At 51.2% G+C, this 15354-nt stretch overlaps 2 protein-coding genes across 3 annotated transcripts in view; one reads left to right on the top strand and one right to left on the bottom strand.

Moving 5' to 3' along the window:
• The first annotated feature begins 256 nt into the window (after positions 1 to 256).
• On the top strand, positions 257 to 11308 carry degs1 (delta(4)-desaturase, sphingolipid 1). Its single transcript, XM_080507250.1, has 3 exons — positions 257 to 449; positions 3453 to 4195; positions 10400 to 11308. Exons 1-3 carry the CDS (start codon positions 368 to 370, stop codon positions 10544 to 10546), a joined length of 972 nt encoding a protein of 323 aa, XP_080363376.1. The 5' UTR covers positions 257 to 367; the 3' UTR covers positions 10547 to 11308.
• nvl (nuclear VCP like) overlaps positions 10760 to 15354 on the bottom strand; it is a 57333-nt gene continuing 52738 nt past the window's right edge. For both annotated transcript variants that reach the window (XM_080507248.1, XM_080507249.1), the window contains exons 22-24: positions 12335 to 12423; positions 11962 to 12056; positions 10760 to 11738 (exon numbers count right to left, since the gene is read on the bottom strand). In XM_080507248.1, coding sequence (XP_080363374.1) covers positions 11694 to 11738; positions 11962 to 12056; positions 12335 to 12423 — 229 coding nt within the window. In that variant the 3' untranslated portion in view covers positions 10760 to 11693. The remainder of the gene's footprint in view (positions 11739 to 11961; positions 12057 to 12334; positions 12424 to 15354) is intronic.

Raw genomic sequence — 15354 nt, 5'->3', positions numbered from 1 at the left:
TGGGACTTGATAGGGGGATGTAAAACCAGTAGATGGCGGTAATGCAACATACATGGATGCAGGCTACCGTAAAAATAAATAGAAGGAAGAAGGGATAGAAGCAGCAGCGGTCAGAGCCGGTACTGCAGGCCGGAGGAGGAGCTCCACCTTCGGGCAGAGCCGGTACTGCAGGCCGGAGGAGGAGCTCCACCTTCGGGCAGAGCCGGTACTGCAGGCCGGAGGAGGAGCTCCACCTTCGGGCAGAGCCGCCGTTGAGTCCCGCTGAGCGACGGGAGGACGGAGGAGCGGCACCGGGACTGCGGAGGAAGCGGAGCAGTGTCGCCTCGTTTCTCTTGGATTCCGGCGGGTTTGGACTGAAATCAGCGGGATGGGGAACCGAGCGTCCCGGGAGGATTTCGAGTGGGTTTATTCGGACCAGCCGCACGCCGACCGGAGGAAAGAGATTCTGGGTGAGCCGCTAACCGTTAGCAGGGTGTCTTCACCGGATATCGCACGATTTCGGTTCTTAGTAGTGAACCCAGCTTCCGTTATGTTCTGTGTGAAGGTGCTCAGCGGCTAACTGACCCGGTAACTAGCCTGGCAACTGACCCGGTAACTAGCCTGACAACTGACCCGGTAACTAGCCTGACAACTCGCCCGGTAACTAGCCTGACAACTGACCCGGTAACTAGCCTGACAACTGACCCGGTAACTAGCCTGACAACTCGCCCGGTAACTGACCCGATAACTAGCCTGACAACTGACCCGATAACTAGCCTGACAACTGACCCGGTAACTATCCTGGTAACTGACCCGGTAACTAGCCTGGTAACTGACCCGGTAACTATCCTAGTAACTGACCCCGTAACTGGCCTGTTAACTGACCCAGTAGCAAGCTTGGGTAACTAGCCCCGTAACTGACCCAGTAAGTAACAGTTTGGGAGCGCTTATGCAACATCCGAGACTAGGTGAAGTGGCGGGTGTCACATGACTTGTCCCATGAACACACCCCCCCCCCCCCCCCCCCCCCCCCCCGACGGTGAAGTGGTGAAGACATGGTGGCCATTGTGCTGAGTGATTGTAAAGTGTTGAACAAAGATCCTCATTGACTCCTCTGATGAATTATTCATGTTCAGTATCAGGAGATACTAGTCCTGAGAGGGTCAGGGAACAAGTGCCTCTCTTTGTTCTATGTTCAGGGAACAAGTTCCTCTCTTTGTTCTATGTTCAGGGAACAAGTTCATCTCTGTTCTATGTTCAGGGAACATGTTCCTCTCTTTGTTCTATGTTCAGGGAACAAGTTCATCTCTGTTCTATGTTCAGGGAACAAGTTCCTCTCTTTGTTCTATGTTCAGGGAACAAGTTAATCTCTGTTCTATGTTCAGGGAACAAGTTCCTCTCTTTGTTCTATGTTCAGGGAACAAGTTAATCTCTGTTCTATGTTCAGGGAACAAGTTCCTCTCTTTGTTCTATGTTCAGGGAACAAGTTAATCTCTGTTCTATGTTCAGGGAACAAGTTCCTCTCTTTGTTCTATGTTCAGGGAACAAGTTAATCTCTGTTCTTTGTTCAGGGAACAAGTTCCTCTCTTTGTTCTATGTTCAGGGAACAAGTTAATCTCTGTTCTATGTTCAGCGAACAAGTTCCTCTCTTTGTTCTATGTTCATGGAACAAGTTGCTCTCTTAATTCTATGTTCATGGAACAAGTTCCTCTCTTTGTTCTATGTTCAGGGAACAAGTTCATCTCTGTTCTATGTTCAGGGAACAAGTTCATCTCTTTGTTCTATGTTCAGGGAACAAGTTCATCTCTTTGTTCTATGTTCAGGGAACAAGTTCATCTCTGTTCTATGTTCAGGGAACAAGTTCATCTCTGTTCTATGTTCAGGGAACAAGTTCATCTCTGTTCTATGTTCAGGGAACAAGTCAATCTCTGTTCTATGTTCAGGGAACAAGTCAATCTCTGTTCTATGTTCAGGGAACAAGTTCCTCTCTTTGTTCTATGTTCAGGGAACAAGTTAATCTCTGTTCTATGTTCAGGGAACAAGTTCCTCTCTTTGTTCTATGTTCAGGGAACAAGTTAATCTCTGTTCTTTGTTCAGGGAACAAGTTCCTCTCTTTGTTCTATGTTCAGGGAACAAGTTAATCTCTGTTCTATGTTCAGGAACAAGTTCCTCTCTTTGTTCTATGTTCATGGAACAAGTTGCTCTCTTAATTCTATGTTCATGGAACAAGTTCCTCTCTTTGTTCTATGTTCAGGGAACAAGTTCATCTCTGTTCTATGTTCAGGGAACAAGTTCATCTCTTTGTTCTATGTTCAGGGAACAAGTTCATCTCTTTGTTCTATGTACAGGGAACAAGTTCATCTCTGTTCTATGTTCAGGGAACAAGTTCATCTCTGTTCTATGTTCAGGGAACAAGTTCATCTCTGTTCTATGTTCAGGGAACAAGTCAATCTCTGTTCTATGTTCAGGGAACAAGTCAATCTCTGTTCTATGTTCACACTATGTCACTATGACTAAGGCTTGCAGTGTGTTGGTGCTGCTCCTGCCACCACCTGGCATCTAAACCACAAGTACCAGTAGGACCTTCAGTAGTTACCTGTACCAGGACCTGCACTAGTTACCTGTACCAGGACCTGCAGTAGTTACCTGTACCGGGACCTGCAGTAGTTACCTGTATCTGCAGTAGTTACCTGCAGTAATTACCTGTATCTGCAGTAGTTACCTGCACCGGGACCTGCAGTAGTTACCAGGACCTGCAGTAGCTACCTGTACCAGGACCTGCAGTAGCTACCTGTATCTGCAGTAGTTACCTGCAGTCGTTACCTGCAGTAGCTACCTGTATCTGCAGTAGTTACCTGCAGTAGTTACCTGTATCTGCAGTAGTTACCTGTACCGGGACCTGCAGTAGTTACCAGGACCTGCAGTAGTAACCTGTATCTGCAGTAGTTACCTGCAGTCGTTACCTGCAGTCGTTACCTGCAGTCGTTACCTGTATCTGCAGTAGTTACCTGTACCGGGACCTGCAGTAGTTAGCAGGACCTGCAGTAGCTACCTGTACCGGGACCTGCAGTAGTTAGCAGGACCTGCAGTAGCTACCTGTACCGGGACCTGCAGTAGTTACCTGTATCTGCAGTAGTTACCTGTACCGGGACCTGCAGTAGTTACCTGTATCTGCAGTAGTTACCTGTACCGGGACCTGCAGTAGTTAGCAGGACCTCCAGTAGTTACCTGTACCGGGACCTGCAGTAGTTAGCAGGACCTGCAGTAGCTACCTGTACCAGGACCTGCAGTAGTTACCTGTACCAGTACCTGCAGTAGTACCTGTACGATGACCTGCAGTAGTTACCTGTACCAGGACCTGCAGTAGTACCTGTACGATGACCTGCAGTAGTTACCTGTACCAGGACCTGCAGTAGTACCTTTATGTTGAAAGACTATCCAGCTCACGATGTCTGATGTGGTTTCTTCTGCAGCCAAATACCCGGAGATCAAGTCCCTGATGGGTCCGGACCCCCGGCTGAAGTGGATTGTGGTCTTGATGGTGGTGATCCAGTTCCTGGCCTTCTACCTGGTCCAGAACCTGGACTGGAAGTGGGTCTTGTTCTGGACGTACGCGTTCGGTAGCTGCATCAACCACTCCATGACGCTGGCCATCCACGAGATCTCTCACAACACAGCCTTCGGCAACAACAAGGCCTTGTGGAACCGCTACTTCGCCATGTTCGCCAACCTGCCCATCGGCCTGCCGTACTCGGCCTCCTTCAAGCGCTACCACCTGGACCACCATCGCTATCTGGGCGGGGACGGCGTGGACGTGGACATCCCCACCCACTTCGAGGGCTGGTTCTTCTGCACGCGCCTCCGCAAGTTGGTGTGGATCGTCCTGCAGCCGCTGTTCTACGCCGTCCGGCCGCTCTGCATCAACCCCAAGCCCGTCAGCCAGCTGGAGCTCACCAACGTGGCGCTGCAGCTGGCCTTCGACGGGCTGCTGTTCTGGCTGGGCGGAGCCAAGCCGCTGGTCTACATGCTGGTGGGCTCCCTGCTCGGCATGGGCCTGCACCCCATCTCCGGACACTTCATCGCCGAGCACTACATGTTCCTCAAGGGCCACGAGACCTACTCCTACTACGGCTCCCTCAACCTGCTCACCTTCAACGTGGGCTACCACAACGAGCACCACGACTTCCCCAGCATCCCCGGACGCCGGCTGCCCATGGTGAGCTGAAACACGCTGCCGAGACACGCTGCCGAAACACGCTACTGAAAATGCTGCCGAAACACGCTACTGATACTGAAACACGCTGCCGAAACACGCTGCCGAAACACGCTACTGAAACACGCTACTGAAAATGCTGCCGAAACACGCTACTGATACTGAAACACGCTGCCGAAACACGCTACTGATACTGAAACACGCTACTGAAACACGCTGCCCAAACTACTGAAAATGTCGGTCTGATACCTAACATGAGATCAGTTGCGTGGCGCCCCCCAGTGTTCAACCAGCGAACAAGCGTTGGATGAACGTCCTTCCTGAACTCTTCTGATTTTAACGGATTCCTGACGTCTCAACAGCCACTGCAGTTAGTCAACATGGTGGAGAACCAGCTTCACTGCTGAAACGATGAAGACGAAGGGAGAGTGGCTTCACTGCTGAAACGATGAAGACGAAGGGAGAGTGGCTTCACTGCTGAAATGATGAAGACGAAGGGAGAGTGGCTTCACTGCTGAAACGATGAAGACCAAGGAGAGTGGCTTCACTGCTGAAACGATGAAGACGAAGGGAGAGTGGCTCCAGACCAAACGATGAAGACGAAGGGAGAGTGGCTCCAGACCAAACGATGAAGACGAAGGGGGAGTGGCTCCAGACCAAACGATGAAGACGAAGGGGGAGTGGCTCCAGACCAAACGATGAAGACGAAGGGGGAGTGGCTCCAGACCAAACGATGAAGACGAAGGTAGAGTGGCTCCAGACCAAACGGTGAAGACGAAGGGAGAGTGGCTCCAGACCAAACGATGAAGACGAAGGTAGAGTGGCTCCAGACCAAACGATGAAGACGAAGGTAGAGTGGCTCCAGACCAAACGATGAAGACGAAGGGAGAGTGGCTCCAGACCAAACGATGAAGACGAAGGGGGAGTGGCTCCAGACCAAACGATGAAGACGAAGGGGGAGTGGCTCCAGACCAAACGATGAAGACGAAGGGGGAGTGGCTCCAGACCAAACGATGAAGACGAAGGTAGAGTGGCTCCAGACCAAACGGTGAAGACGAAGGGAGAGTGGCTCCAGACCAAACGATGAAGACGAAGGTAGAGTGGCTCCAGACCAAACGATGAAGACGAAGGTAGAGTGGCTCCAGACCAAACGATGAAGACGAAGGGAGAGTGGCTCCAGACCAAACGGTGAAGACGAAGGGAGAGTGGCTCCAGACCAAACGATGAAGACGAAGGTAGAGTGACTCCAGACCAAACGGTGAAGACGAAGGTAGAGTGGCTCCAGACCAAACGATGAAGACGAAGGGAGAGTGGCTCCAGACCAAACGATGAAGACGAAGGGGGAGTGGCTCCAGACCAAACGATGAAGACGAAGGGGGAGTGGCTCCAGACCAAACGATGAAGACGAAGGGGGAGTGGCTCCAGACCAAACGATGAAGACGAAGGGAGAGTGGCTCCAGACCAAACGATGAAGACGAAGGGAGAGTGGCTCCAGACCAAACGGTGAAGACGAAGGGAGAGTGGCTCCAGACCAAACGATGAAGACGAAGGTAGAGTGGCTCCAGACCAAACGGTGAAGACGAAGGTAGAGTGGCTCCAGACCAAACGGTGAAGACGAAGGTAGAGTGGCTCCAGACCAAACGATGAAGACGAAGGGGGAGTGGCTCCAGACCAAACGATGAAGACGAAGGTAGAGTGGCTCCAGACCAAACGATGAAGACGAAGGGGGAGTGGCTCCAGACCAAACGGTGAGTTAAGTAAACAGTGAAGTGGTAAATGTTATCTCAGCTTGTTCAGCTTATCACACTGGAGCGTGTCGAGTTCGTCATAAAGATAAGAGGCTGTAAAACCTCCGTGGAGCTCAAGGAGCTGCTGGAGCCCAGGAAGCTGCTTGTGAAGTGGCTGCAGCTCCATGGAGATGTTTGGACCTCCTCCTCCTCCTCGTCCAGGGTTCTTCTACCTTCTACCCTGGGAGCCGTTTGGACCCCAGTCACACTGAACACAATCTCTGGAGCCCAAAACCTTGTGGACATCAAACAATGAGACTTTAACCTCTGAGCTGCAGGAAATACTGAGGAGTGGAGGATCAATGGAGGATCAATGGAGGATCAACTAAACCTCTTTACAATGAACGACAACTTTAAATCAAAGCAGTAAGGAGAGAGGGTGAGACCACTGTCTGTGGCAGTGAAGAGAGAGAGTGAGACCACTGTCTGTGGCACTGAGGAGAGAGAATGAGACCACTGTCTGTGGCAGTGAGGAGAGAGAGTGAGACCACTGTCTGTGGCACTGAGGAGAGAGGGTGAGACCACTGTCTGTGGCACTGAGGAGAGAGAATGAGACCACTGTCTGTGGCAGTGAGGAGAGAGAGTGAGACCACTGTCTGTGGCACTGAGGAGAGAGAGTGAGACCACTGTCTGTGGCAGTGAGGAGAGAGAGTGAGACCACTGTCTGTGGCAGTGAGGAGAGAGGGTGAGACCACTGTCTGTGGCACTGAGGAGAGAGAGTGAGACCACTGTCTGTGGCAGTGAGGAGAGAGAGTGAGACCACTGTCTGTGGCAGTGAGGAGAGAGGGTGAGACCACTGTCTGTGGCACTGAGGAGAGAGAGTGAGACCACTGTCTGTGGCAGTGAGGAGAGAGAGTGAGACCACTGTCTGTGGCAGTGAAGAGAGAGAGTGAGACCACTGTCTGTGGCACTGAGGAGAGAGGGTGAGACCACTGTCTGTGGCACTGAGGAGAGAGGGTGAGACCACTGTCTGTGGCACTGAGGAGAGAGAATGAGACCACTGTCTGTGGCAGTGAGGAGAGAGAGTGAGACCACTGTCTGTGGCACTGAGGAGAGAGAGTGAGACCACTGTCTGTGGCAGTGAGGAGAGAGAGTGAGACCACTGTCTGTGGCAGTGAGGAGAGAGGGTGAGACCACTGTCTGTGGCACTGAGGAGAGAGAGTGAGACCACTGTCTGTGGCAGTGAGGAGAGAGAGTGAGACCACTGTCTGTGGCAGTGAAGAGAGAGAGTGAGACCACTGTCTGTGGCACTGAGGAGAGAGGGTGAGACCACTGTCTGTGGCACTGAGGAGAGAGAATGAGACCACTGTCTGTGGTAGTGAGGAGAGAGAATGAGACCACTGTCTGTGGCAGTGAGGAGAGAGGGTGAGACCACTGTCTGTGGTAGTAAGGAGAGAGAGTGAGACCACTGTCTGTGGCAGTGAGGAGAGAGGGTGAGACCACTGTCTGTGGCAGTGAGGTGAAAGAGTGAGACCACTGTATGTGGCAGTGAGGAGAGAGAGTGAGACCACTGTCTGTGGCAGTGAAGAGAGAGAGTGAGACCACTGTCTGTGGCACTGAGGAGAGAGGGTGAGACCACTGTCTGTGGCACTGAGGAGAGAGAATGACACCACTGTCTGTGGCAGTGAGGAGAGAGGGTGAGACCACTGTCTATGGTAGTAAGGAGAGAGAATGAGACCACTGTCTGTGGCAGTGAGGAGAGAGGGTGAGACCACTGTCTGTGGTAGTAAGGAGAGAGAATGAGACCACTGTCTGTGGCAGTGAGGAGAGAGGGTGAGACCACTGTCTGTGGTAGTAAGGAGAGAGAATGAGACCACTGTCTGTGGTAGTAAGGAGAGAGAATGAGACCACTGTCTGTGGTAGTGAGGAGAGAGAATGAGACCACTGTCTGTGGTAGTGAGGAGAGAGAGTGAGACCACTGTATGTGGCAGTGAGGAGAGAGAGTGAGACCACTGTATGTGGCAGTGAGGAGAGAGAATGAGACCACTGTCTGTGGTAGTGAGGAGAGAGAGTGAGACCACTGTCTGTGGCAGTGAGGAGAGAGAGTGAGACCACTGTATGTGGCAGTGAGGAGAGAGAATGAGACCACTGTCTGTGGTAGTGAGGAGAGAGAATGAGACCACTGTCTGTGGTAGTAAGGAGAGAGAATGAGACCACTGTCTGTGGCAGTGAGGAGAGAGGGTGAGACCACTGTCTGTGGTAGTAAGGAGAGAGAATGAGACCACTGTCTGTGGTAGTAAGGAGAGAGAATGAGACCACTGTCTGTGGCAGTGAGGAGAGAGGGTGAGACCACTGTCTGTGGCACTGAGGAGAGAGAATGAGACCACTGTCTGTGGCAGTGAGGAGAGAGGGTGAGACCACTGTCTGTGGTAGTGAGGAGAGAGAATGAGACCACTGTCTGTGGCAGTGAGGAGAGAGGGTGAGACCACTGTCTGTGGCAGTGAGGAGAGAGAATGAGACCACTGTCTGGCAGTGAGGAGAGAGGGTGAGACCACTGTCTGTGGTAGTGAGGAGAGAGAATGAGACCACTGTCTGTGGCAGTGAGGAGAGAGGGTGAGACCACTGTCTGTGGTAGTGAGGTGAAAGAGTGAGACCACTGTCTGTGGCAGTGAGGAGAGAGGGTGAGACCACTGTCTGTGGTAGTGAGGAGAGAGAATGAGACCACTGTCTGTGGCAGTGAGGAGAGAGGGTGAGACCACTGTCTGTGGTAGTGAGGTGAAAGAGTGAGACCACTGTCTGTGGCAGTTAGGAGAGAGGGTGAGACCACTGTCTGTGGTAGTGAGGAGAGAGAATGAGACCACTGTCTGTGGCAGTGAGGAGAGAGGGTGAGACCACTGTCTGTGGTAGTAAGGAGAGAGAGTGAGACCACTGTCTGTGGCAGTGAGGAGAGAGGGTGAGACCACTGTCTGTGGCAGTGAGGTGAAAGAGTGAGACCACTGTATGTGGCAGTGAGGAGAGAGAGTGAGACCACTGTCTGTGGCAGTGAGGAGAGAGAGTGAGACCACTGTCTGTGGCAGTGAGGAGAGAGAGTGAGACCACTGTCTGTGGCAGTGAGGAGAGAGAGTGAGACCACTGTCTGTGGTAGTGAGGAGAGAGGGAGTGAAGGACCACTGTCTGGTGAAGGACCAGTATTAAATGTAACTAAATACTGGGTCTTGCTTCACGTGGTGAAGTATTGAAGTATTGAAGTATTGACACATCCCTCAGTAACTGAAACTCTACATTTGTTCTTTCTTGAGACGCTTGTTCACTGCGATATATTCATTATTCAGTGTTTCACTCAACAGTTTACAGTGACGTCTGATGATTTGAAGCAGGTCCAGTGTTTAGTGTGGAACATGAACTAGTGACGTCACATCTCCACTGTTTTACGACACATCTCCACTGTTTTACGACACATCTCCACTGTTTTACGACACATCTCCACTGTTTTACGACACATCTCCACTGTTTTACGACACATCTCCACTGCTTTACGACACATCTCCACTGCTTTACGACACATCTCCACTGTGCTTTACGACACATCTCCACTGCTTTACGACACATCTCCACTGCTTTACGACACATCTCCACTGTGTTTTACGACACATCTCCACTGTGTTTTACAACACATCTCCACTGCTTTACAACACATCTCCACTGCATTACAACACATCTCCACTGCGCTTTACAACACATCTCCACTGCGCTTTACAACACATCTCCACTGCGCTTTACAACACATCTCCACTGCGCTTTACAACACATCTCCACTGCGCTTTACAACACATCTCCACTGCTTTACAACACATCTCCACTGCGCTTTACAACACATCTCCACTGCGCTTTACAACACATCTCCACTGCTTTACAACACATCTCCACTGCTTTACAACACATCTCCACTGCGCTTTACAACACATCTCCACTGCGCTTTACAACACATCTCCACTGCGCTTTACAACACATCTCCACTGCTTTACAACACATCTCCACTGCTTTACAACACATCTCCACTGCGCTTTACAACACTACAGTCTGGTTCTGGCGTCAAGTCGTTCTGGGTTCACAGTCTACGTCAAATATACTGCTTTGTCCTCAAAGTCTGCACTCGTCCATCACAAACGTGTACTAGTGCGTAGAAACGTGTACTAGTGCGTAGAAACGTGTACTAGTGCGTAGAAGCGAGTACTAGTGTGTAGAAACGTGTACTAGTGCGTAGAAACGTGTACTAGTGCGTAGAAACGTGTACTAGTGCGTAGAAGCGAGTACTAGTGCGTAGAAGCGAGTACTAGTGCGTAGAAACGAGTACTAGTGTGTAGAAACGTGTACTAGTCTTGGACTGGCGTTAAGATGGAGCCCTGCTCTATCATCCCTCCCACATACTCTGGACCTCCACCCTTCCTCCACCCTGACTCCACCCTTCCTGTGTCCCCAGGTGAAGCAGATTGCAGCAGAGTACTACGACGACCTTCCTCAGTACTCGTCGTGGGTGAAGGTTCTGTACGACTTCATCATGGACGAGTCGCTGAGTCCGTATTCTCGCATCAAGAGGAAGCTGAAGGGCGACGTCAAGCAAGAGTGACCCGCCTGCCGCGCCTCCGCCTGCCGCGCCTCCGCCTGCCGCTACAGCTGATTAATGCTCCGCGTCCCTGGTTTTGCTCTCTGCTGCCGCCACTCACCACTTCATTTAGGTCAAAACATTAAGGTCAGGGTTCAGTCTTAGTGGCAATGAAAGAGTTAATTCGTGTGTGTGTGTGTGTGTGTGTGTGTGTGTGTGTGTGTGTGTGTGTGTGTGTGTGTGTGTGTGTGTGTGTGTGTGTGTGTGTGTGTGTGTGTGTGTGTGTGTGTGTGTGTGTGTGTGTGTGTGTGTGTGTGTGTGTGTGTGTGTGTGTGTGTGTCCTTCCTGCAGGTAGAAGCGTTGCTTGCAGCAGTATCTTTCCAGAGACACCAGGCGCTTGTGTCCTTTATTTTCTTTCAACATCACATTTTTAACAGCCTACAATGTGTCAGCTCAGTGACCTTTGACCCTTGAGACTAACATGAGGGGGTCAGCTCGGTGACCCTTGACGGCTCGTTACAGTTTGTGCAAATGTGTTTTTAAATAAGTTACTATCACAGTTCCACCTGATGATACACGTTCTGGCGCAGAGGCAGGGAGTATTTATGCTCCATGAGTACTTCCTGTACGTCGTTCAAAACAAGAGCCTCTTAAAGTCACGCTTAGCTTTTTAATTTTTATTGTTGGAACCCGAAAGCTTCTGAATAAGCTTTGTGCCTTTAACATGACTTTTTTTTAATCTCTCAATCTGTTTTATGAATTGAATGAAATAAAATGGTATAAAGACGTGTTGTGTGATGATCAGTGGAGACGTTTGTTCTTGTGGCCAAGGACGCAGGACGCTGCTTCTGTCTGGTTGTTTTCATGAACATGAGCTGATTTAACTTCAAACATCAAGTTTCACTTGTGAGAAATGAGGTCAGAAGAACTATGACCTCCACTGTAGTTGGAATTTTTCACATTGGTTTTAATTCATATTGATTTTGTGCGACACTGACAGTGAATGTTGAGGAGCATCATGGCTCAAGGGCTCAAGACCTGGACGTCACAACGGAGGAAAGTCAAACCCACAACGAAGCTTGAGGTTTTTACACTTTTAACATTTCAGACCTTCAATACAAAACACCAATCATCTGCTGAGGAGCATCTGAGATCCAGCCGACGCTGAGGATCATCTGCTGAGAGACTCTCTGAGCTGCTCGTACATCCTCTGGTCCTGCAGGGGGGGAGGGAGGGAGGGGGGGAGGGGGGGGGTCAGTGTTTGAATGCAGAGCCGAGCTCTGCTGCGTCTCGACAGTCGACTCGTTCAGACACTGTTGAAAATTGCAACTGATTTTCCGTCAACAGACGGAAACGCAGCATCATGTGACCCGACTGGTTTCCTCCGATAGCAGGAGGGTGTGTGTGTGTGTGTGTGTTCCCTCTGCTCACACACTCACCTTCTTGGAAATGGATGGTCGGATTTTCCTGAACGCATCATCAAAGTTCTGTCTGCTCACTCGGATGTCGACCACAGGTTCACAGTAAGTGAGGTCTGAAAAAAACAGGAAGTCACATGATCAGTCATGTTTAGCCAGGCTGCAGCTCGTTATGACGACGTGTTTACCAACACACTGGATTGAAATTATTTCAATATTGGAAGATTTCTCCTGAAAACACATCAAGCAATCAACTGATATTTTCATCTAAATCACGTGTTGGACTCCGGTCCTGGGCTGCAGCCCTGCATGTTCTCCATCTCCACCCCCCCTCCCGCCCCTGCAGTTAGACAGTGCGATGCATTGAAAGACTTGAGGAAAATGGAGTTTTTACCAGCAGGAGATGAAGGACGTCCAGACTTCATGTGAGTCCGCAGAGCGTTTAGAGACGCTTCTCTGACCAGGGCAGACAAGTCAGCGCCACTGAGAGACAGAGAGACAGAGAGAGAGAGAGAGAGAGAGAGACCTTCTTTTAACCTTTAAACAGTCCTTTAGTTTCTCATTGTCATCTTTTCAAGTTTGATTTTAAAAGAAAAGATAATAAAAAAAATATTCTCAGTCATTTCATAAGTCCGTCAATAAAATGGTGGGTGTGCGCTGGTTTCCCTGGGGAGACCCTAACCTGCGGGAGCCAGACCCTTTTCACCTGCAGGTAAATGTGGATCAATGGGTGAAGCGTTGAGTTGCTGTGGCTCCAGGAGGAGAAGAGCCGCCGACACACAAGACAGATGGCAAACCTAACCCAAGGCTGCATCGTGAAAACTGTTTCTATGGGTGCAGCCTCAGGGCTTCTTCTGCAGTGAGACCCTGACAAGTAACTCCATGAAGCAGCCCGGGCACTACCACACTGGAGACGTGTCGGCACGAGTGAGGAACTTTACAAACGTAAAGCTGTCGGACCTTAAGCCAAGACAGACGGTAAGGACGAGAGCTACCAGTGTGTCAAACCATCGGCCTCTGCTTGGGCCAAATGAAGAAAGCCTCTCAGTTGGTGAAGAGCTCGTCCTCCCTGCAGCGGCCATGGCTGGACTGATGGGCGACCAGAAAGCAGCCGCGAGAAAATCCCCGTCGAACAACATCGTGTCCCGTCAGATTGATGATATGTGGGTTAATATATTAACCGGGGGCTCAACCACCACCGGGGGCTCAACCACCACCCGGGGCTCAACCACCACCCGGGGGTCAGCCACCACCCGGGGGTTCAACCACCACCGGGGGTCAACCACCACCCGGGGCTCAACCACCACCCGGGGGTCAGCCACCACCCGGGGGTTCAACCACCACCGGGGGTCAACCACCACCCGGGGGTCAGTCACCACCCGGGGCTCAGCTACCACCCGGGGCTCAACCACCACCCGGGGGTCAGCCACCACCCGGGGGTTCAACCACCACCCAAGGCTCAGCCACCACCCGGGGCTCAGCTACCACCCGGGGCTCAGCCACCACCCGGGGCTCAGCCACCACCCGGGGGTCAGCCACCACCCGGGGGTTCAACCACCACCGGGGCTCAACCACCACCCGGGGCTCAACCACCACCCGGGGGTCAGCCACCACCCGGGGGTTCAACCACCACCGGGGGTCAACCACCACCCGGGGGTCAGTCACCACCCGGGGCTCAACCACCACCCGGGGGTCAGCCACCACCCGGGGGTTCAACCACCACCCGAGGCTCAGCCACCACCCGAGGCTCAGCTACCACCCGGGGCTCAGCCACCACCCGGGGCTCAGCCACCACCCGGGGGTCAACCACCACCCGGGGCTCAGCTACCACCCGGGGCTCAACCACCGCCCGGGGGCTCAGCCACCACCCGGGGGTTCAACCACCACCCGAATGCCTTGTTTGATGGAGGGAGGAGGTGAGCCCTCCTCTGGGAGGGACGCCATCACTTCTCCAACAAAAAACCCCTGATTACTAATGAAAAACCTCTTTTCCTACAAACTGATGAATGAAACTCTTCTTACCTTCACGTGGAGGAACCAGAGGAAGAGAAACACCGAAGATCAAAGTGCAGAAACAGTTTATACACTCAAAAATCTCCAAATGCTCCACAGCCACTCACACACTCCCAGCACACACACACACACACATATATACAGTGGGGCAAAAAAGTATTTAGTCAGCCACCAATTGTGCAAGTTCTCCCACTTAAAAAGATGAGGGAGGCCTGTAAGTTTCATCATAGGTATTCCTCAACTATGAGAGACAGAATGAGAAAAAAAAATCCAGAAAATCACATTGTCTGGTTTTGAAAGAATTTATTTGCAAATGATGGTGTAAAATAAGTATTTGGTCAATAACAAAAGTTCATCTCAATACTTTGTTGTAGACCCTTTGTTGGCAATGACAGAGCTCAAATGTCTTCTGTAAGTCTTCACCAGGTTTTCACACACTGTTGCTGGTATTTTGGCCCGTTCCTCCATGCAGATCTCCTCTAGAGCCGTGATGTTTTGGGGCTGTCGCTGGGCAACACGGACTTTCAACTCCCTCCAAAGATGTTCTATGGGGTTGAGATCTGGAGACTGGCTAGGCCACTCCAGGACCTTGAAATGCTTCTTACGAAGCCACTCCTTGGTTGTGTTTGAGATCATTGTCATGCTGAAAGACCCAGCCACGTTTCATCTTCAATGCCCTTGCTGATGGAAGGAGGTTTTCATTCAAAATCTCACCATACATGACCCCATTCATTCTTTCCTTTACACGGATCAGTCGTCCTGGTCCCTTTGTAGAAAAACAGCCCAAAGCATGATGTTTCCACCCCCGTGCTTCACAGTAGGTCTGGTGTTCTTTGATGTTTCCACCCCCGTGCTTCACAGTAGGTCTGGTGTTCTTTGATGTTTCCACCCCCGTGCTTCACAGGAGGTCTGGTGTTCTTTGATGTTTCCACCCCCATGCTTCACAGTAGGTCTGGTGTTCTTTGATGTTTCCACCCCCGTGCTTCACAGGAGGTCTGGTGTTCTTTGATGTTTCCACCCCCATGCTTCACAGTAGGTCTGGTGTTCTTTGATGTTTCCACCCCCGTGCTTCACAGTAGGTCTGGTGTTCTTTGATGTTTCCACCCCCATGCTTCACAGTAGGTCTGGTGTTCTTTGATGTTTCCACCCCCGTGCTTCACAGGAGGTCTGGTGTTCTTTGATGTTTCCACCCCCATGCTTCACAGTAGGTCTGGTGTTCTTTGATGTTTCCACCCCCGTGCTTCACAGTAGGTCTGGTGTTCTTTGATGTTTCCACCCCCATGCTTCACAGTAGGTCTGGTGTTCTTTGATGTTTCCACCCCCGTGCTTCACAGGAGGTCTGGTGTTCTTTGATGTTTCCACCCCCGTGCTTCACAGTAGGTCTGGTGTTCTTTGATGTTT

This window comes from Blennius ocellaris (assembly GCF_963422515.1).
Source record: "Blennius ocellaris genome assembly, chromosome: 13".
Lineage (NCBI taxonomy): Eukaryota > Metazoa > Chordata > Actinopteri > Blenniiformes > Blenniidae > Blennius > Blennius ocellaris.
The sequence above is the reverse complement of the archived record's forward strand: the minus strand, read 5'-3'. Positions and strand labels throughout refer to the sequence as shown.

What these genes read in the sequence shown, in the direction of transcription:
- degs1 (XM_080507250.1), top strand. Translation starts at nt 368, where the DNA reads ATGGGGAACCGAGCGTCCCGGGAGGATTTCGAGTGGGTTTATTCGGAC. An exon ending in CCGGAGGAAAGAGATTCTGG is followed by an intron (nt 450 to 3,452) that starts GTGAGCCGCTAA and finishes TTTCTTCTGCAG; the next exon opens with CCAAATACCCGGAGATCAAG. An exon ending in CCGGACGCCGGCTGCCCATG is followed by an intron (nt 4,196 to 10,399) that starts GTGAGCTGAAAC and finishes CTGTGTCCCCAG; the next exon opens with GTGAAGCAGATTGCAGCAGA.